General features: G+C 45.0%; 1 protein-coding gene across 1 annotated transcript in view; it reads left to right on the top strand.

Annotated features, from left to right (window-relative positions):
• Positions 1–1747: 1747 nt before the first annotated feature.
• mctp1 (multiple C2 and transmembrane domain containing 1) overlaps positions 1748–22980 on the top strand; it is a 408806-nt gene continuing 387573 nt past the window's right edge. Inside the window, exon 1 of the mRNA XM_033017292.1 lies at positions 1748–2575. Within this exon, the coding sequence (XP_032873183.1) occupies positions 2126–2575 (450 nt within the window). The 5' untranslated portion in view covers positions 1748–2125. The remainder of the gene's footprint in view (positions 2576–22980) is intronic.

Genomic DNA, 22980 nt, shown 5'->3' with positions numbered 1-22980 from the left:
TGCGCTGCACGACCACTATTTTCAGGCCGCCCACCGCGGTCATCCTGGGGCCGAGGCCACTTTGTCTCAAGCCCAGAGCCAGTTCTACTGGCCCGGTATGGCTCAATACATCCGGGAGAGGGTCTCCACGTGCTCCACCTGCAACAGCCTCACCCCCCACCAGCAACGACAGCCGCTTCTACAGCAGCCTGCTCCTGAGCTGCCCTGGATGGCGGTTGCCACTGACATATTCGAGTGGCGTGGCAAGCACTTCCTGGTCCTTGTCGACTCTTACTCCAACTGGTTCGAGGTTGACCAGCTGCGCTCCCTCACGTCTTCGGCCGTTATCGATAAGCTGCGCCGCCACTTCGCTACCTTCGGCTCCCCGGCCAGCCTGCAGTCGGACAATGGCAGCCAGTTCGCGAGCGCCGAGTTCTGAGCTTTCGCGTCCAGCTGGAACTTCCGCCACTACACCAGCAGCCCCGAGTACCCGCAGAGCAACGGTCTTGCCGAGCGCGCCGTCCGCAGTGCGAAGGACTTGCTGGAACATTGTCGCTTGTCTCGTTCTGATTTTTACCTTGCCCTCCTTAACCTTCGCAACATCTCCCGCGACCCTGCCATGGGCTCCCCTGCTCAGCGGCTCATGTCTCGCACCACCAGGCCCCCGGTCAAGTCGTCTTCCCCGGTCAAGTCGTCCGCATGCAGTCCCCCTCCGGTCACTCCAGGCTCGCCACCGTCGTTGGCTCCGCGGGCTCGCCTAGGTCCTATCTGGTTGACCATGCGGGTACATTCTACTGCCGGTCCCGCCAACACCTGCGGCTCGTCAACGAGCCTCCACCACCGCCCGTGGACTCCTTTGCTCCTCCGCTGCAGTCTCCTGCTCCACCCACCGCTCCTCGCATGCCTCGGTCTCTGCCTTCTCAGCTCTATCAGTCCTCTCCTCCTCCGGCTCAGCCCCCCTCGCCTGCCCGTGCGCAATATATTCCAAGTACTCACCACTCTCTGGGTACAAAAGTTCCCCTCAGATCCCTTCTGAATCTCTTACCCCCACACTCTGAATCCATGTCCTATAGTTTTAGGTACCTTTGAAATGGGGAATAATTCCCTGCAGTATTTCTAATCTATAACCCCAGGCATCTATAGTCTCTTGTGTCTCCTCTCTTAACCTATGCTTCAGGGAAAATAGTCATCCCTCCCCAGTCTCTCCTTATGACTCACAGCCATGATCATATTGAATGGAGGTGCAGGCTCAAAGGGCCGAATGGCCTACTCCTGCACCTATTTTCTATGTTTCTATGCTCCACCACAGGCAATTCTTCCCTTGTTTCTCACTTAAACTCTCACTTAACCTGATTTAGATGTAATCCAGCTAAAGGATTTCACTAGCTTCAAGCAGAATGTTGTGGAGACTGCCATTAGAATTGTAACTTTGCATTCAGCCACACCCCAAGATAGTTGTTAGTGCCATTGGACACTGTAAATTATCACTTGGGTAAGGTAAAATAACTGAAGGGCAGTTGATAGACAGGTGAAAGGGAATAAGTAGCGGGACCCAGGGAAGGGAGAAGGGTTAATGGTATAAATGGGATCCGGCATGGCTGAATGAAGTCCTCGAATGTCGGCATTTTAGAACAACCAGCAGGATTACATTTGGTGCAAATATTTGAACCAGATATATTAGGTTTAAATCAACGATATCGGCAAGTACTGGTATTACTCGCTTTCTGATGTGTGCTCGTTTGAACAGTAGGAGGCTCGAGGTATGAACTGGCTTTCCTTCGCGACGAGAGGCGACTTGGATTTATTGTATCGACCGCCATATCCAGGTGATTTGCTTTAGAATGAGGTGTTTCCTAACCCAAGCATTTCTCTCTCTCCTTGTCATTCGCTTCCGATTCTTCGGCAGGCCAGGAGCTTTGACTTACACACGGCGGCTGGTGTAATGAATGTCGCCCCAGGGGAAAGAATAAAGCTGGTGAAGCGGTTATTATTCGCAAACTGTTTAATGAAACCGAGCAGACCGCCTCTGCAACTGGACCACCAAATACAGTTCCCGGCCGGACAGGGAGCGGGTGGACAACTTTTCTGCACACAGGCCCGTTGAGCTGTGCAGCCCATCTCCAAGATTGGAGCAGTGTGCAGCAGAATGGAGGAGGTTGCCGATCCCGACACTGACTCCAAGCAAGGATCCCACTCCATCCACACTCGTCTCCGAAAGCACTTCCAAAAGACCAGACCCTCCCTTGGCTCCAAAATCGCGTCCGACCAGAAGGGCGACCCCCAGAAAGGGACAGCGGGGAAAGCGAGTTGGAAAAACAAGAGGCAGGTGCTGGACCGCGTCTTCTCCTCCTCGCAACCCAACCTGTGCTGCTCCGGGCCGGGTGTCACCGCGGCGTCTAGGGATTCCCCGAGTAGACTGAAGCTACTCTCCGAGTCTAAACAGGTGACGCCGGTGAGGCAGAGAGCTCTTTTTGCCAGCGTCTGGTCGGCTGTGACACACCAAAAGCGTCCGGCCCTGGGCACAAACAAATGCCCGAAGCTGCCCCCGCCCGCTCAACACCAGGAGACGTGCACTCAGTCTCAAGCTGCTGATACTGTGAGTATAACGGTAGCAAGTGACAGCTCAGGGTTGTTTGTTTTTGTTTTGGCGCAGTGTTACTGTTACCACATGTACTGTATCTGTAGCTTGTTTCTGTATTTGCTTCCTATCAGCGTGAGATTTCCCCACTGTGTTGGCTGCGGTGTAAATTTCCCCCACAATTGCAAACTGTGCCCCGACAACCCATCCATTGCCTCATTGACAAAAAGTTTAGGGTTTTTCAAAGGTGGAGACCTCCGTCTGGCATCAGGGGCTGCAAATTGTGTGTCTGTAATCGGGATTTGGCCGCGTTAACCCCTTGGGCCTTTAATACTGACCGTGTGGATGGCTGCGTCCTGTTTGCTACAGTAAAACCATTGACAGCAGTGAGCAGTGTAGTCTAGGAGGCAGCTGATTGCTGCTACAGACCGCATTAAACTGGCAGCGATGGTCACCCTCAGTAAGTGTTTACATTTATCTCGGGCGCGGATTTCTAACCAAAAAGAAGGAATTTGCAGCTCCTGATGTCAGACGGAGGTCTCTACCTTGCACAAAACCCTAAACTTTCTGTCAGTGAGGCAATGGATGGGCCGTCGGGGCACAGTTTGCAATTGTGGGGGGGAATTTACGCCGCAGACAACACCGTTGGGGAATCTCAGGCTGATAGTAAGCAAATGGTAGAAACTTTGGGATCTGTAGAATATTTTCTCATTCTAATTAAATCGGTGTTTGCATTAGTCAAAAGCTGTTCCCCACCAGAACGTGACATTCCCCACTCTCGCATATACAGCGTTGGCATAGTGTGCGGTCGGTGCAGACTAGAAGCAGAAGAACCGCAGTACTTGAGCTCTGTCCGTCCCGATAACTCCTCGGAGCAACATCGATCACAGAAACGTCGCAGAGTAACTCGTGAATGGAATGAAAACAAGCGTGTCCCCCCTCCCTCCCTCCCTCCCGGGCGTGTGTGTGTGTGTGTTAACTCCCTGTGTGCCTGCCTGCCACAATATCAAAGCAGGACAGGCAACTCAGTCTGAAGAAGGGGTTCGACCCATTCCTTCTCTCCAGTGATGCTGCCTGGCCCCCTGAGTTACTCCAGCATGTTGTGTCTATCTTCGATTTAAACCAGCATCTGCAGTTCTTTCCTACACAACATCAGTAGGGACGTGCATCAAATGTAATTCCCCATCCTCGAACCTTATGCAGCATTTGATGTCGAGACCATGTAATGCTCATGAGGCAGCCCATCTGTCCAGCTGGTGGGCGCTAGTCAGGCTCGAAGGAGCCGCGCTTTCAATAGTTAGAGCTGTAGCTTCACATTTCAAGTGGCCCCGGTTCAATCCGAACCTCCATGGAGTTGGTAAGTTTTTTTTTCTTGTAACCATGTGGGTTTCCGCCGGGTGCTCCGATTTCCACCCAAGTTCCCAAAGACCCGCAGGTTAATAGAAGCCAATGTAAATTGTCCTTTCTATGCAAGTGGACGTTAGAAATTGAAACGGGGGGAATTGATGGGTATGTGGTGAGAATAAAACGAATAGTGTAAAGGGCTGCTTTATGGTCAACGCAGACTGGGTGGGCGGAAAGACCTGTCTACATGCCGTTTGACTATGTGAGTTAAATGTAAATATCGGAGCCTGCTCTGCTATTCAATAAAACCAAGGGCTGCCTCCTGCACTTAAACCGGCATCGAAATCAATCAGTTGTATTTTCTGCAAACTCTGCATTTATTCTACAAATGCCTCAAACCATTGCCTCGCCAACCTTTCAATGTAATTTCCCCAACTAATCACATCCAACGCTTCAACCATTGTTAAATTGATGCTGTTGTTTAGATTCAAGGTCAGACGTAAGATTATGGTGGAAGGATGTTATTCTGGTGGGAAGTTTTTGACCTGCAGAGTTCTGCAGGTATCTGTGCGAGAACCAGCATCTGCGGTTGCTGAAAGCTATCTCTATCTGTGCTAGGACCTCTCTCTTCCATTCGTGATTATATATAAATGGCTTGTCGATGTGTTAGTTAGTAAGTTTGCAGGTGACACCAAAGTTGGTGGAGTTGCGAGCATTAGTATAAACGTGAGTGCGAGGTGTTGCAATTTGGAACTTCATGGCAAAACCCTTGAAGGCATTGATGTGCAGAACCATCTTGGAGTCCAAGTCCTTGATTCCTTGAAAGTGGCAAAACAAGTTGATAGAGTGGTAAGAAGACACATGGTATGCTTGTCTTCATTGGTTAGGGCATTGATTAAAAGTGTCGGGAAATCGCGTCAGGATATCTGTTGTGGGATTTTGGTTAGGCTGCATTTGGAGTATTGTGTGCAGTCTGGTAACCCCCATTGCAGGAAGGATGCAGAGGCTTTGGAAAGGATGCAGAGGAGGTTTACCAGAATGATGCCTGGATTAGAGGGTGTTAGCTGGAAGAAGAAGTTGGACAAAGTTGGATTGTTTTCTCCGTCGAGGCTGATGGAAGACGTGATAGAAAGATATACAATTATGGTCTATGCCATATAGACACACTGAGCTGTTCTGTATTTATGCTTACTAGATTCTGTTGTGCTGCAGCAAGCAAGAATTTCATTGTCCTATCTGGGACACATGACAATAAACTCTCTTTACTTGACTTGACTTCATTCACTCAAAAACTTTAGAAAAAATATTTTAAAATGTTAAATAGTTTGCCTATGGAATGGATTGCTGTCCATCATATGCCAAAGCAACCTATTCCACTAATTAATCATTCTATTCACTGACATAATGGCCCTGGTGTTTCTTGGGTACATTTTCAGAAAGTGGAGGGTTTCAGAAATTTCAGAAATTCTTATCAATTGGTGTTGTTTTCGTTGTTGTTGTATTTCTGAAACGGATTCCCAAACTGGAACATAAATTGAGTAGCAGGATTTCTGGGAAAGATACCGGTAAAAGATAGGATATGCTTTCTTGTTGTTGTGGGTAAGCATTCTTGAGTAGATGTTGGTTGGCAGAATTAATGGTGAATATGAAACATCGACATTTGCAGAGGTGTTTCTCTTCCAGACAGAATTTATAAAATTTATGATGGACAATAAGTCGTCATATCGTTAAGCATGGACATGGCTCCTTTGGCCCAACTAGTTCATGCCGACCAAATGCCCATCTAAGCTAGGCCCATTTGCCTCTGTTTGACCCATATTCCTTAAACTTCCTTATCCATAGCGGCAGAGGAATTAAATCATAATCATAATCATACTTTATTACCCAAGTATGTTTTGCAACATATGAGGAATTTGATTTGCCATACAGTCACACCAATAAAAGCAACAAGACACACAAAATACATTTAAACATAAACATCCACCACAGTGACTCCTCCACATTCCTCACTGTGATGGAAGGTGAAAAAAAAATTAAACATCTTCGCTTCTTTGTTCTCCCACGGTCGGGAGGCATCGAGCTTTCCGTTGACGGGACGATCTTGACTCTCGTAGCCAGCGGTCGGGCCCTTCGCATCGGGGTGATCAAGCTCCCGCATCGGTGGGATCTCAGCTCCCCCCATGCAAGGCGATCGGACCCCGGGTCGGGGCTAGTCTAACCTCTTGCGACTTTGGAGCTCCTCGATGGTGAAATACGCAGGCTGTGAATGGAGCGACGATCCCAGGCATGAAATCGCAAGCTTTAATGGCAAGCCCACGGCCCCGTGGTGTGGCTCAAAGTCAGTCTCGAGCCATGCCTCCAGCTTCATGATGTTAGGCCGCAGAGCGACCGGAGATACGATCCGGAAAACAATCGCATCTCCGGCAAAGTAAGAGATTGAAAAAAAGTTTCCCCCGACACCTTCCCCCACCCCCCACATAAAACAAACCAGAGAACATTAACTTAAACTTTTTAAAACACACTAAAAATAACAAAAAAGACGCAAAGCCAGACAGACTGTTGGCGAGGCTGCCATCGCTGACCACGCCACATGATAAACAAATCAATATTCATGAATGAAAGTACAGCAAAGCTTCTGGAAATACTAGAGAACCTGGAGTTAAGTGCAAATAATAAAGTTAGAGGAATCAATGTCAGTAAATGTTTGAAAGCACATATCACCATGCTCAAGAATAGTCTGATATACCCATCCTGGGAAATACGTTCTGATTGATTACCCTAACTGTGCCTCTTATAATTTTATACGCTTCTATTTTCTCTTCCTGCACCCTCCAGCATTCCAGAGAAAACTATCCAAATCTGTCCAAACTCTCCTTTTGGCTAATACCGCATAATCCAGCCATCATTCCAGTAAGCCACATTCTTCGTATAATAAGGCGACCAGAACTGCATGAAATACTCCAAATGCTGCCAAAAGACAAACTGATTGCATGGACAATAACATGGCAGATGGAGTACAATGTAGAAATATTTGAGGTTACCCAATTCCATAGAAAAACAAAAATGCTGATTTTCTTTTACATGACAAGAAACTGGGAAATGTTACTGTTCAAAGGGAACTATATCCTGTTTCTGAAAGCTAACACACAGGTGAAGTACAACATTAGGAAGGCAAATGATGTGAACAAGGATATTTGACTATAAGAAACCACATTACAATTACATTGGGCCTTGGTGAGACCATGCCTTTAGTATCGTGTACAATCTTGGTCTACCTACGAAAGACAGGATGCACTGACTAGAAATGGTGTACAGTATAGAATAATCAAACAGACTTTGGTTTGGTAGGTCAGTCGTGTGGGGGGAGACTAAGTAGGCTAATCTCTTTGGAGTTTAGAAGAATGAAAGGTGACATTATTGAAACACACCAATTCTAAGAACATCTACCAAAATCTTATTGAGCGGGGGGAGGGGGGTGGGATGCCCCCGTGTCTAAGGAATCTAGAACCAGGGAACACAATCTGAAAATGTGGATGACCATTAAGGGCTGAAATGAGAATAACATTTTTAATACAGAGAAAGGTGAAAGTTTAATATTCTCTACTCTGCAAGGCTGTGGGGGTCCAATAGATATCTGTATATTAAAGGAATTGGGAGATGTGTTGGGGCAGGAAAATGTTTGTGGAAAACGATCTGCCGTGAGTTTGTTAGACCAGACTGAGTGGTCAAATGGTCTACTCTTCCTCTCTTCCTGTTTCTTATGTTTTAAAGCTGCTTTTTTAAAAATAAAGTTCTACAAAATTACTTACTTGATGGGTCATGTTTGCCTTGGCCATTGAGTTTCCTGAATGAAGAGAAATCCATCCAACAGGTATTTTAAATAAAAACATTAAAACAAAAAATAAAAACATTAAAACAAAAAATAAAAACATCAAGAGTAGGAGTAGGAGTAGGAGTAAACGGGTCCTTTTCAGAATGGCAGGCAGTGACTAGTGGGGTACCGCAAGGCTCAGTGCTGGGACCCCAGCTATTTACCATATATATTAATGATTTGGACAAGGGAATTGAATGCAACATCCCCAAGTTTGCGGATGACACAAAGCTGGGGGGCAGTGTTAGCTGTGAGGCGGGTGCTAGGAGGCTGCAAGGCGACTTGGATAGGCTGGGTGAGTGGGCAAATGCATGGCAGATGCAGTATAATGTGGATAAATGTGAGGTTATCCACTTTGGTGGCAAAAACAGGAAAGTAGACTAATATCTAAATGGTGGCCGATTAGGAAAAGGGGAGATGCAACGAGACCTGGGTGTCATGGTACACCAGTCATTGAAAGTAGGCATGCAGGTGGAGCAGGCAGCGAAGAAAGCCAATGGTATGTTAGCATTCATAGCAAAAGGATTTGAGTATAGGAGCAGGGAGGTTCTACTGCAGTTGTACAGGGTCTTGGTGAGACCACACCTGGAGTATTGTGTGCAGTTTTGGTCTCCAAAACTGTCTTTCCAGAACTATTTGCTCCTCCAACCAAGTTGTTGCAATGTATGGAAAGACATTCTTGCCATAGAGGGAGTACAGAGAAAGTTCACCAGACTGATTCCTGGGATGTCAGGACTTTCATATGAAGAAAGACTGGATAGACTCAGCTTGTACTCGCTAGAATTTAGGAGATTGAGGGGGGATCTTATAGAAACGTACAAAATTCTTAAGGGGTTGGACAGGCTAGATGCAGGAAGATTGTTCCCGATGTTGGGGAAGTCCAGGATAAGGGGTCACAGTTTGAGGATAGAGGGGAAATCCTTTAGGACCGAGATGAGAAAAACATTTTTCACACAGAGAGTGGTGAATCTCTGGAACTCTCTGCCACAGAAGGTAGTTGAGGCCAGTTCATTGGCTGTATTTAAGAGGGAGTTAGATGTGGCCCTTGTGGCTAAAGGATCAGGGGGTATGGAGAGAAGGCAGGTACAGGATACTGAATTGGATGATCAGCCATGATCATATTGAATGGCGGTGCAGGCTCGAAGGGCCGAATGGCCTACTCCTGCACCTATTTTCTACAAGCCGAATCTATCCAGTCTTTCTTCATATGAAAGTCCTGACATCCCAGGAATCAGTCTGGTGAACCTTCTCTTTCCTCAGATTAGGAGACCAAAACTGTACGCAATACTCCAGGTGTGGTCTCACCAAGACCCTGTACAACTGCATACTGAAGTACAAGAACTAAATCTTACTTACTCTAAGGCAGTACACAAGAGTCGCCACATTTCCAGAGAAATGTCGTACACTGCCAATTCAAATTTGTTAAAAAAGTTGAGTCATAATTTGGCCATAAGGTCCTGTTGTCCTGCAGGCAGCACAGGAGTTGGAGCTGCACAGTTAGCCTGGCTGGATGATGTTATTTATGTCCTCCACCATTCTGTACTGCTCCTGACTGTATCCGATCCACATGCTGGGCCTCTTGGAGTGTTACCCGATCCACTCGAGCCCCAGGGTACTGCAGGGCCTCCAGAGGCCCACTCATGGACACATCGACCCGCAAACCTCACAATAGACAAAAGACAATAGACAATAGGTGCAGGAGTAGGCCATTCGGCCCTTCGAGCCAGCACCGCCATTCAATGAATTTAGATTAGATTAGATTAGATTCGATTTATTGTCATTCAGACCTTTCGGTCTGAACGAAATGTAGTTTCCCTGCAGTCATACATATAATTTAAAAAATGACAAAAAAACACACAATCAACACAAATTTAACATCCACCACAGTGAGTTCACCAAACACCTCCTCACTGTGGTGGAAGGCAAAATCTTAAAGTCTCTGTCTCTTCCCTCTTTGTTCTCCCTCTGCGCCGAGGCGACGGTTCAAACTCCGCGGGTGGTCGCTGCCTCCGCCACAGCTCCAGGGCCGAGTCGGGTCTCCGCTGCCGCCGCCACGGTTCCGGGGCCGAGTCGGGTCTCCGCTACCGCTACCTCCGCCACAGCTCCAGGGCCAAGTCGGGTCTCCGCTGCTGCTGCCGCCGCTACAGCTTCGGGGCCGAGTCGGGTCTCCGCTGCTGCTGCCGCTGCTACAGCTCCAGGGCCGAGTCGGGTCTCCGCTGCTGCTGCCGCTGCTACAGCTCCTGACTCCTGTAGAATTCAATAAATAACTAATAAATAAATAAATAAATAAATGTGATCATGGCTGATCATCCCCAATCAGTGCCCCGTTCCTGCCTTCTCCCCATATCTCCTGACTCCGCTATCTTTAAGAGCCCTATCTAGCTCTCTCTTGAAAGTATCCAGAGAACCAGCCTTCACCGCCCTCTGAGGCAGAGAATTCCACAGACTCACAAATCTCTGTGAGAAAAAGTGTTTCCTCGTTTCCTGAGGCAGAGAATTCCACAGACTCACAAATCTCTGTGAGAAAAAGTGTTTCCTCGTTTCCTGAGGCAGAGAATTCCACAGACTCTCAAATCTCTGTGAGAAAAAGCGTTTCCTCGTCTCTGTTCGAAATGGCTTACCCCTTATTCTTAAACTGTGGCCCCTGGTTCTGGACTTCCCCCAACATCGGGAACATGTTTCCTGCCTCTAGCGTGTCCAAACCCTTAATAATCTTATATGCTTCAATAAGATACCCTCTCATCCTTCTAAACTCCAGAGTATACAAGCCCAGCTGCTCCATTCTCTCAGCATATGACAGTCCCGCCATCCCGGGAATTAACCTTGTAAACCAACGCTGCACTCCTTCAATGTCAAGAATGTCCTTCCTCAAATTAGGTGACCAAAACAGCACACAATACTCCAGGTGTGGTCTCACTAGGGCCCTATACAACTGCAGAAGGACCTCTTTGCTCCTATACTCAACTTCTCTTGTTATAAAGGCCCACATATCATTCGCTTTCTTCACTGCCTGCTGTACCTGCATGCTTACTTTCATTGACTGATGAACAAGGACTCCCAGATCCTGTTGTACTTCCCCTTTTCCCAACTTGACACCATTTAGATAATAATCTGCCTTCCTGTTTTTGCTACTAAAGTGGATAACCTCACATTTATCCACATTAAACTGCATCTGCCCACTCACCCAACCTGTCCAAGTCACCCTGCACTCTCATAGCATCCTCCACACAGTTCACACTGGCACCCAGCTTTGTGTCATCTGCAAATTTGCTAATGTTACTTTGAATCCCTTCATCTATGAAACCACAATGAAACCATTCCACCTCCGTGCCCCAGGGCGCCTCCCATGCCAGCTGTGGAACACCCAGAGCACCTCAGAGGGCGAGGGAGTTGATCCCCCAGCTGGCTCATCAGTACGGTTCCTTCCCTCCATCCGCCGTTTTGAAGATCTGGTCTCATTAGTCATGTGACAAGTCATAACATGCTCTCCAGTCTTCCCAACATGGCTTGTCATCATTACATGCAATGCCTTACAGCTCTAGATGAAAATATGGCAAGATGAATTGAGATAGAAATTCAGTTTAGTTAATTGGGGTTTGGGGAAATTGAACAATATCAAAAATATTGCTTCCTTCAAATTATAGAAGGTTCAAATAATTACTCCTGTGTAAGCTGCTACTAGATAATCTGCATCACAATTAAAAACATGCCTGCTGGCATTTGAGGTACATTTTCCTGGATGCTTCCCTAGAACATATCTGTAGATTCAGAGGTATTACAGAAACAATAGCCCTACCTTAATTCATAGAAACATAGAAACATAGAAAATAGGTGCAGGAGTAGGACATTCAGCCCTTCGAGCCTGCACCGCCATTCAATATGATCATGGCTGATCATCCAACTCAGTATCCTGTACCTGCCTTCTCTCCATACCCCCTGATCCCTTTAGCCACAAGGGCCACATCTAACTCCCTCTTAAATATAGCCAATGAACTGGCCTCAACTACCTTCTGTGGCAGAGAATTCCACAGATTCACCACTCTCTGTGTGAAAAATGTTTTCCTCATCTCGGTCCTAAAAGATTTCCCCCTTATCCTTAAACTGTGACCCCTTGTTCTGTGACCCCCAACATCGGGAACAATCTTCCTGCATCTAGCCTGTCCAACCCCTTAAGAATTTTGTAAGTTTCTATAAGATCCCCCCTCAATCTTCTAAATTCTAGCGAGTACAAGCCGAGTCTATCCAGTCTTTCTTCATATGAAAGTCCTGACATCCCTGGAATCACCAAGACCCTGTACAACTGCAGTAGAACCCCCCTGCTCCTATACTCAAATCCTTTTGCTATGAATGCTAACATACCATTCGCTTTCTTCCCTGCCTGCTGCACCTGCATGCCTACTTTCAATGACTGGTGTACCATGACACCCAGGTCTCGTTGCATCTCCCCTTTTCCTAATCGGCCACCATTCATATAAAGTCTACTTTCCTGTTTTTGCCACCAAAGTGGATAACCTCACATTTATCCACATTACTTTGTATTGTATTGTATTGTATTCAAATTTATTGTCATTGTCTCAGTTAGAGACAACGAAATGAATTTCCCTTACAGGCAGTATCATAAAAATAAAAATAAATAAATAATAATAAATAATAAAACATATTAAAAATAAAATAGAATTTAAAAAAAAGCACAAACACTGAAAGTCCACGACACAACATAACACAGTGGCACCAAGGTGAGGAAGGCACCATAGTCCATTACACTGCATCTGCCATGCATTTGCCCACTCACCCAGCCTATCCAAGTCACCTTGCAGCCTCCTAACATCCTCCTCACAGCTAACACTGCCCCCCAGCTTCATGTCATCCGCAAACTTGGAGATGTTGCATTCAATTCCCTCGTCCAAATCATTAATGTATATTGTAAGTAGCATTAATATATATTGTAAAATTCATTTTGGAGAACAAAGTAGGGCAATTGATTGAAGCATCAGTAATAGAATATTTTGGATCAGTGATTACAATTATATTAGTTTTAAAATAGTTAAGAAAAAAATAGGACAAGGTTAAACTTTGCAGAGTTTGGGTGATATTGTTTGCAGGTTAAACCAACACCTGGCAGGGGAGGCTTTTAAAGGTGAGATTGAAGAGTTTGGGGACAGTATGGAAGGTCAGTAATGCACCTAAGACATGTTTAGCTCATATGTTTCAAAAGGTTACTTAGATAGATATATAGAACTTCTAATGGATTTATTCAAATTCAGTGGAAGTCTCCAGGCATTTCCAAATCTTAGGATGCGATCACTCCTTTTTGACCACAAGTTTCATTTCCAGGTAATTTTGCACACCCATCACCTGTCTTCCCACCATATTTCAGCAGAAATATTCAAATTAATATTCATGTGCAAACAACACATTTACATTTAAGTCTGCTTGAACTAGCTACTAACCATTTCATTCTAAGTATGTATATATTGTTAAATATGAGGTTTGGGGATTATTTGCAGAAATCTAACTTACGAATATTTTGCATGCCACCTCGGCTTGCAAACACCTCATGCCATGCATTAACTTGCATCAACTAAATTGCTACAAGGACATTTTGCATCACACTCGTGGATGGGTGTTTCTGTAAATAGGCAAATAACTATAGCAACAAAGGTATGGAAACCTAAGGGCATGTGGTGTTGGGATACCAGGAAAACAGATGAAATATGAACTGAGTGCAGAGATCCTACTTCCATTTTGCACCTGCATTAACCAGATACATTTCACTTCTACCATCACCAGAGAGACTGCAAGTGTTGGTCATTGCTTCATTGCAAGGCCATAGCTAATGTATCTGCTTTATTTAAGATGTCCGACATATTGGCATCCACAGACTAGTCCATGTCTACCATAGTTGATTGTAATGTGTGTGTCGCCAGATGAAAACTCGCCCTGAATGATGATGCAAGTATCTGAACTGGTGATGTTTGACAGTATACCTGAAATTGTTAAAGCGGCCTTTTCACGGGGCGACTTGACGCAAGAGTTAACCAGAGTTTAACATCGTGGGAACCTCGTGCGATAACAGTACGGCATTCGTGGACCACCGTGGACCACCGTAGCGCTAACGGCAGGTAATCGTGTATCTTGGTCACACGGGAGAAAATTCAAGAAAGTTTGAATTTTTCCAAGAGTGACTTGTACATTTGTGGTTGAGCATTGCAACATTATATGGACGTAGTGGCCAGTGCGATATCCGTAATAACTCTTGCGGGTACCGTGGGAACTCCTGCGAACGGTGAACCCGGAAGCTGGACAGAGGGGACAGAAGGTGAGTAAAAATTGTCTTCTGTGGGATTGAATTTAAAAAATAAATAAAAATAAAGATTTGCATCCGCATATGGACATCAACTTATTCATGAGTTATGTTAATGAGATTCAAGAAAATAACTATAATCTTTAAAAGGGACTTTAAAAGGGACTTTACTGAAAGGTTACGCATTTTTATGGTCCGTGAGAAATTTTTCACATGTACTTCTTTGAGAGATACAGCTCGGAGTCCTCGCCAACTAGCGATCGATGCCTTTCCGAAGCAGGGTCAGGAACGCTACCAATCAATGTTCTCCAGAGACCCGTGTAAGGAGTGAACTGCACATGCTGGTTCAAACCGAAGACAGGCACAAAACGCTGGAGTAACTCAGCGAGTCAAGCAGCATCTCTGGAGAAAAATAGCTGATGTTTCGGGACGAGACACATCTTCAGACTCAATTCCGATTAGGATGTCTGAAGAAGGGTTCCGATTCGAATCGCCACCTATTCTTTTTCTCCAGAGATATCGAGACCCTTCTGATATGCTGCCTGTGGTCGATAAATGCGTAACCTTTCAGTAAAGTCCCTTTTAAAGTCCCTTTTAAAGATTATAGTCGAGGGAGAGGAGGGGGAGACAGATGGGGGTGTCTTCATTTACTGGCGGCGGGTGTCTGTCACTGAAACAGGCAGGTGAGATTTCACATCCACCTTGTGTGTGCCTCTCTCTCTCTCTCACTCCCTGTTACACAGGCTGAGAGACTCTGCCTCTGTGAGTGTACGTCTCTTTCTCCCCCTCTCCCACACACAGTAAGACCGAGGTACTCTGCTCAGTCCATCTGTGTCTCCCACATACACAGTAAAACATGTCTCCAAATGAGCCAATTCAACCAAGGGAGGATATTTATAGTGTGTGAAAAAAAAAGTTACATAATTTGTGTCACGTGTAGTTCACGATGTTCATTCAAGATTTAACGCGAAAGCTCGGGAGACGGACAAGTCACTCGCACAAATAACAGAAATGCCGAGTACCGTGGGAACTCTTTATCTACCCCCCGTTATATCGTGCGAGACTCGTGCTGGACCACGACCTCTTCACTCTGGTGACATCTTGCGTCAACTCGCCCCGTGAAAAAGCCCCATAACAATCTGCAAATCGCACATTTTATTTAACATAAGAGCTAATCGCATCTAGTTTGCATTATTTACTTCATCTGCACCAGAACTATTTGCTCCTCCAACCAAGTTGTTGCAATGTATGGAAAGACATTGTTGCCATAGAGGGAGTACAGAGAAGGTTCACCAGACTGATTCCTAGGATGTCAGGACTTTCATATGAAGAAAGACTGGATAGACTTGGCTTGTACACGCTAGAATTTAGAAGATTGAGGGGGGATCTTATAGAAACTTACAAAATTCTTAAGGGGTTGGACAGGCTAGATGCAGGAAGATTATTCCCGATGTTGGGGAAGTCCAGAACAAGGGGTCACAGTTTAAGGATAAGAGGGAAATATTTTAGGACCGAGGTGAGAAAATCATTTTTTACACAGAGAATGGTGAATCTGTGTAATTCTCTGCCACAGAATGTAGTTGAGGCCAGTTCATTGGCTATATTTAAGAGGGAAGTAGATGTGGCCCTTGTGGCTAAAGGGATCAGGGGGTATGGAGAGAAGGCAGGTATGGGATATTGATTTGGATGATCAGCCATGATCATATTGAATGGCGGTGCAGGCTCGAAGGGCCGAATGGCCTACTCCTGCACCTAATTTCTATGTTTCTATGTATCTGTAACTTCAATTTCCTGATAAAGTGGGTATTGCTCAAATATGCGCTTGAAAAGGAATTGGTGTCAAATGAAATCTGCATGCACAAAGGATATATAGAGATCTTTTAAAACATGGATTAGTGCTAGTAGGGTAAGATTTTTGCCTATGTTGCATTTTATCAGTATGATTATAACCATATTTCAGTAACTATAGATTGCAATGGCATGTGGATTGTCAATATTTTGTCAGGTAGCTGGGAAGTCTTCATCCCCTCAGCTCCAGCGCTCAAAGGTGCCAACATTGCATCTGCGGTCTACAAGGGGACAAACAAAATTTAAAAAATAAACAATGGCTTAGAGGGCTAAATTCAGGACTGCCCACTTTTGGCCATCTCAACAATGCGTTAGTTGTACCACAGACAAAGGAGTGGTTCAAGCATTCTACACAATTCTGAACCTATTCTCAAGGCATTCCTGAGGCATTAGTAGGTACTTCAAACGGGTATCCATTGCTGAAGTATCTTCCAATTAAAATACACCCAAGGCGAATTACATTTATCAATGAAATGAATACATTGATAATGAAGGTTCAACTGTTGGGTATTAATAGTGGAGTAGCAAGATGGATTCAACAGTGGCTAAATGGGAGATACCAGAGTGTAATGATGGATAACTGTTTGTCAGGTTGGAGGCCGGTGACTGGTGGGGTGCCACAGGGATCTGTGCTGGGTCCACTGTTGTTTGTCATATATATCAATGATCTGGATGATGGTGTGGTAAATTGGATTAGTAAATATGCAGATGATACTAAGATAGGTGGTGTTGTGGAAAATGAAGTAGATTTCAAAGTCTACAGAGAGATTTAGGCCATTTGGAAGAGTGGGCTGAAAGATGGCAGATGGAGTTTAACTACCAGTACCACGGGCCAGTCAGAGTAGAAATAGGAGGATATTGCAGATGAATACGTGGCTTGAAAAATGGTGCAAGGGGGAGGGATTCAAATTTTTAGGGCATTGGAACCAGTTCTGGGGGAGGTGGGACCAGTACAAACAGGACGGTCTGCACCTGGGCTGGAATGGAACCAATGTCCTTGGGGGAGTGTTTGCTAGTGCTGTCAGGGAGGATTTAAACTAATGTTGCAGGGGGATGGGTACAAGAGCAGAGAGGCAGGGGGGTGTAAAATGAGGGTAGAAGCAATAGGTAGCAAGGTAAAAAGTAAAAGTGGCAGGCAGACAAAACCAGGGCAAAAATCAAAAAGGGCCACTTTTCAACATAATTGTATAAGGGGTAAGAGCGTTGTAAAAACAAGCCTGAAGGCTTTGTGTCTCAATGCAAGGAGTATTCGTAATAAGGTGGATGAGTTGAACGTGCAGATAGCCATTAATGATTATGATATAGTTGGGATCACGGAGACATGGCTCCAGGGTGACCAGGGCTGGGAGCTGAACATCCAGGGATATTCAATATTCAGGAGGAATAGGAAAAGGAGGTGGGGTAGCGTTGCTGGTTAGAGAGGAGATAAACGCAATGGAAAGGAAGGACATTAGTTTGGAGGATGTGTAATCGGTATGGGTAGATCTGCGAAACACTAAGGGGCAGAAAACGCTGGTGGGTGTTGTGTACAGGCCACCTAACAGTAGTAGTGAAGTTGGAGATGGTATCAAACAGGAAATTAGAAATGCGTGTGACAAAGGCAAAACAGTTATAATGGGTGACTTCAATCTACATATAGATTGGGTGAATCAAATTGGCAGGGGTGCTGAGGAAGAGGATTTCTTGGAATGTATGCGGGATAGTTATCTAAATCAACATGTAGAGGAACCAACGAGAGAGCAGGCTATTTTAGACTGGGTATTGAGTAATGAGGAAGGGTTAGTTAGCAGTCTTGTTGTACGTGCCCCCTTGGGCAAAAGTGACCATAATATGGTTGAGTTCTTCATTAGGATGGAGAGTGACATTGTTAATTCAGAAACAATGGTTCTGAACTTAAAGAAAGGTAACTTTGAGGGTATGAGACGTGAATTGGCCAAGATTGACTGGCAATTAATTCTAAAAGGGTTGACGGTGGATATGCAATGGAAGACATTTAAAGACTGCATGGATGAAGTACAAAAATTGTTCATCCTAGTTTGGCAAAAGAATAAATCAGGGAAGGTAGTGCACCCGTGGATAACAAGGGAAATCAGGGATAGTATCAAAGCGAAGGATGATGCGTACAAATTAGCCAGAAAAAGCAGCATACCAGAGGACTGGGAGAAATTCAGAGACCAGCAGAGGAGGACAAAGGGCTTAATTAGGAAAGGAAAAATAGATTATGAAAGAAAACTGGCAGGGAACATAAAAACTGACTGCAAAAGTTTTTATAAATATGTGAAAAGAAAGAGATTAGTTAAAACAAATGTAGGTCCCTTGCAGTCAGAAACAGGTGAGTTGATCATGGCGAACAAGGATATGGCGGACCAATTGAATAACTACTTTGGTTCCATCTTCAGTAAGGAAGACATAAATAATCTGCCGGAAATAGCAGGGGACCGTGGGTCAAAGGAGTTGGAGGAATTGAGTGAAATCCAGGTTAGCCGGGAAGTGGTGTTGGGTAAATTGAATGGATTAAAGGCTGATAAATCCCCAGGGCCAGATAGGCTGCATCCCAGAATACTTAAGGAAGTAGCTCCAGAAATAGTGGATGCATTAGTGATAATCTTTCAAAACTCTTTAGATTCTGGAGTAGTTCCTGAGGATTGGAGGGTAGCAAACGTAACCCCACATTTAAGAAGGGAGGGAGAGAGAAAACGGGGAATTACAGACCAGTTAGTCTAACATCGGTAGTGGGGAAACTGCTAGAGTCAGTTATTAAAGATGGGATAGCAGCACATTTGGAAAGTGGTGAAATCATTGGACAAAGTCAGCATGGATTTACGAAAGGTAAATCATGTCTGACGAATCTTATAGAATTTTTTGAGGATGTAACTAGTAGCGTGGATAGGGGAGAACCAGTGGATGTGGTGTATCTAGACTTCCAGAAGGCTTTCGACAATGTCCCACATAAGAGATTAGTATACAAACTTAAAGCACACGGCATTGGGGGTTCAGTATTGATGTGGATAGAGAACTGGCTGGCAAACAGGAAACAAAGAGTAGGAGTAAACGGGTCCTTTTCACAATGGCGGGCAGTGACTAGTGGGGTACCGCAAGGCTCAGTGCTGGGACCCCAGTTATTTACAATATATATTAATGATCTGGATGAGGGAATTGAAGGCAATATCTCCAAGTTTGCGGATGACACTAAGCTGGGGGGCAGTGTTAGCTGTGAGGAGGATGCTAGGAGGCTGCAAGGTGACTTGGATAGGCTGGGTGAGTGGGCAAATGTTTGGCAGATGCAGTATAATGTGGATAAATGTGAGGCTATCCATTTTGGTGGCAAAAACAGGAAAGCAGACTATTATCTAAATGGTGGCCGATTAGGAAAATGGGAGATGCAGCGAGACCTGGGTGTCATGGTACACCAGTCATTGAAAGTAGGCATGCAGGTGCAGCAGGCAGTGAAGAAAGCGAATGGTATGTTAGCTTTCATAGCAAAAGGATTTCAGTATAGGAGCGGGGAGGTTCTACTGCAGTTGTACAAGGTCTTGGTGAGACCACACCTGGAGTATTGCGTACAGTTTTGGCCTCCAAATCTGAGGAAGGACATTATTGCCATAGAGGGAGTGCAGAGAAGGTTCACCAGACTGATTCCTGGGATGTCAGAACTGTCTTATGAAGAAAGACTGGATAGGCTTGGTTTATACTCTCTAGAATTTAGGAGCTTGAGAGGGGATCTTATAGAAACTTACAAAACTCTTAAGGGGTTGGACAGGCTAGATGCAGGAAGATTGTTCCCGATGTTGGGGAAGTCCAGGACAAGGGGTCACAGCTTAAGGATAAGGGGGAAATCCTTTAAAACCGAGATGAGAAAAACTTTTTCACACAGAGAGTGGTGAAACTCTGGAACTCTTTGCCACAGAGGGTAGTTGAGGCCAGTTCATTGGCTGTATTTAAGAGGGAGTTAAATGTGGCCCTTGTGGCTAAGGGGATCAGAGGGTATGGAGAGAAGGCAGGTACGGGATACTGAGTTGGATGATCAGCCATGATCATATTGAATGGCGGTGTAGGCTCGAAGGGCCGAATGGCCTACTCCTGCACCTAATTTCTATGTTTCTATGTTTCTAATGCTGATAAGTGTGAGGTGCTACATCTTGGCAGGACAAATCAAAATAAGACGTACATGGTAAATGGTAGCGAATTGAGGAATGCAGTTGAACAGAGGGACCTAGGAATAACTGTGCATAGTTCCCTGAAGGTGGAATCTCATGTAGATAGGGTGGTAAAGAAAGCTTTTGGTGTGCTGGCCTTTATAAATCAGAGCATTGAGTATAGAAGTTGGGATGTAATGTTAAAATTGTACAAGGCATTGGTGAGGCCAATTCTGGAGCATGGTGTACAATTCTGGTCGCCAAATTATCGGAAAGATGTCAACAAAATAGAGAGAGTACAGAGGAGATTTACTAGAATGTTGCCTGGGTTTCAGTACCTAAGTTACAGAGAAAGGTTGAACAAGTTAGGTCTTTATTCTTTGGTGCGCAGAAGGTTAAGGGCGGACCTGATAGAGGTCTTTAAAATTATGAGAGGTATAGACAGAGTTGACGTGGATAAGCTTTTTCCATTGAGAGTAGGGAAGGTTCAAACAAGAGGACATGATTTGAGAATTAAGGGACAAAAGTTTAGGGGCAACATGAGGGGGAACTTCTTTACTCAGAGAGTGGTAGCGGTGTGGAATGAGCTTCCAGTGGAAGTGGTGGAGGCAGGTTTGTTTTTATCATTTAAAAATAAATTGGATAGGTATATGGATGGGAAAGGAATGGAGGGTTATGGTCTGAGTGCAGGTAGGTGGGACTAGGTGAGAGTAAGTGTTAGGCACGGAATAGAAGGGCCGAGATGGCCTGTTTCCGTGCTGTAATTGTTATATGGTTATATGGTTATTATTAAACACTTCAAATTGCAGAGACTTGAAAGGGCTAATGACAGTAGCGGACCCTGGACACAAGGCCCTGTATGAAGAACTGGTGGGTGTGGGGGGTCTTGTGTTCCACATCCTCAGGGTCGGCTGTGGGAGGCACCCCCCAGGGTACAAGGTTGAAGAGGGCCATGCAAAAAAGGGACGATGGTTTGCGGGACATCTGAAATGGAGACGACGGCTGCAACTGGCCTTTGTGGCCAACTGCAGCTGGGATTATAAAGTGGTGCCAAAATGGCAACTCTTGTATATAGACTCAGTGAGATGTTCTGAACATTCTGTACTGACTGGGGGATTGTGCTTACAGGTGATAGTCCTGCTGGTCTGTATGCAAAATACAGCATCCCTCCATCCCTCCACAATAACTATATTGCTTCAGTTCTGGTCTCTAATTCATTCCTAAATTTAAATGCTCTACCACTGACAGCTATGCTTTCAACTACCGTGGCCCTGAACTCTAAGATTCCCTCTCTAAATGTTTCTGTCGTTTCAATGGTGGCAGACTGATGCCGCTGGTACAGCTGTTGTGTCTCAGTTTCAGAGATCAGGGTTCAATCTTGACCTCGGGTACCATCTGCGTGGAGGTTTGCATATTCTCCCAGTGATTGCAGGGACTTGATGGGCAGAAGGGCCTAATTCTGCTCCTATGACTTATGAGCTCATGTACCAAATGGCATTTCTGACACCATATTTGCTATGTTGTAGTTAAGAAACATTTACGTTACAAAATTGATGCTTTGAAAAGGTTCAGAAGAGAATAACAGGAATGATTGAGGTGGTTAGGACTCTTTACTATATGGAGATTTTCACAAGATCTACATTTATTTTAATTGAAGAAAAGCAATTTAATGGAACATATACTTCAATATAGAGATGCAAATGATGATAAATTCAATAGGCTGCTTTTATTTAAGAGCACTGAACCAGTTGATACAAATTTAAAATGACCAAATCTCAAGGAAGGTTTTGTCTCGAAAATAGAGGATATTTGAGCAATCTGTCAGCAACAAAACTTTAGGACTAAATCCTTCAGATCCTTCAATTCAATTCAATAGGAGCTTAATACCATTTTTCTAGAAATTAGTTCAGCGATTTTTCAGCGGACTGCTGGCGACTGTCAAGTTGCCGGCCGTGGCTTGAAAAACCGGGACCTGGAATGGCGACTGTCAAAGTGGAACACACACACAAACACATCACAAAGGCGGGGGCCAGGGCAAGCGGGGGGAGCGCTGTCTGAAATTCACACGGTGCAAAGCCAAGGTGATACAGACACACACCGCGATGACCAGGATGGTTGGCGCTGTAATTAAGACGGCTAGCACAGTGTACAGTAAGTCCTTTAAAAGAGGGGAGAGAGAAGGGGGGAGAAGGAGTGGAGACTCTTTTAAGAAGCCAGACAACTTTTAATAAGCCAGAGATACACAGCTTTGAAGTTTGGCGGACACTTAACATTACCGGTTATCGGTTATCCTTGGTTCTGAAAACTCGTGCTTACGTTTTTTCCCCCCAATGAGCCAATGAAAATGACCAGTCAGCAAAGCCGGTTAACTAAAACTACCTATGACTAGCTTGGCTACCTACAACTGCATGGCGACCCCACTACAACTGCACCTACGACTACAGGATTATCGATTCTGTCCATGGAGACCAATTTTTGGTCGCAGAAACATTTTCAACATGTTGAAAAATTTGCGGGGGCCATACTGAGGCCGCGACTAGTTCCCAGAATGCGGGAACTTCTCGCGACCTTGAAGGAGACTCACCACAGACCACCAGCGAACATGTGATGACCATGTGGCAACGCACAGTCTCCTGTGGGATAGGCTCATGTATGAATAGAGGCAATCAAATACTCTCCAGTGTACAGTTATTACCTGCTGCCAATTAGACTGGTGAACTGGAGCCCAGAAAGGAATAAAAACATGAATGTGGATGAATATTGTGGAATTTCGCTGAAGTGTCTCTGAAGATGAATTACTAATGTAGAAATTTTCCCTGGGGATTAAATGAGGGGAATATAGTTGCTGGAAGAGTAAATTGTGTATGATCTATAAAATGAAACTGGAATATGCTATTGAATGTTATTTTGCCATATGTAT

The sequence above is a fragment of the Amblyraja radiata genome, chromosome 3 (genome assembly GCF_010909765.2).
Source record: "Amblyraja radiata isolate CabotCenter1 chromosome 3, sAmbRad1.1.pri, whole genome shotgun sequence".
Lineage (NCBI taxonomy): Eukaryota > Metazoa > Chordata > Chondrichthyes > Rajiformes > Rajidae > Amblyraja > Amblyraja radiata.
The sequence above is the reverse complement of the archived record's forward strand: the minus strand, read 5'-3'. Positions and strand labels throughout refer to the sequence as shown.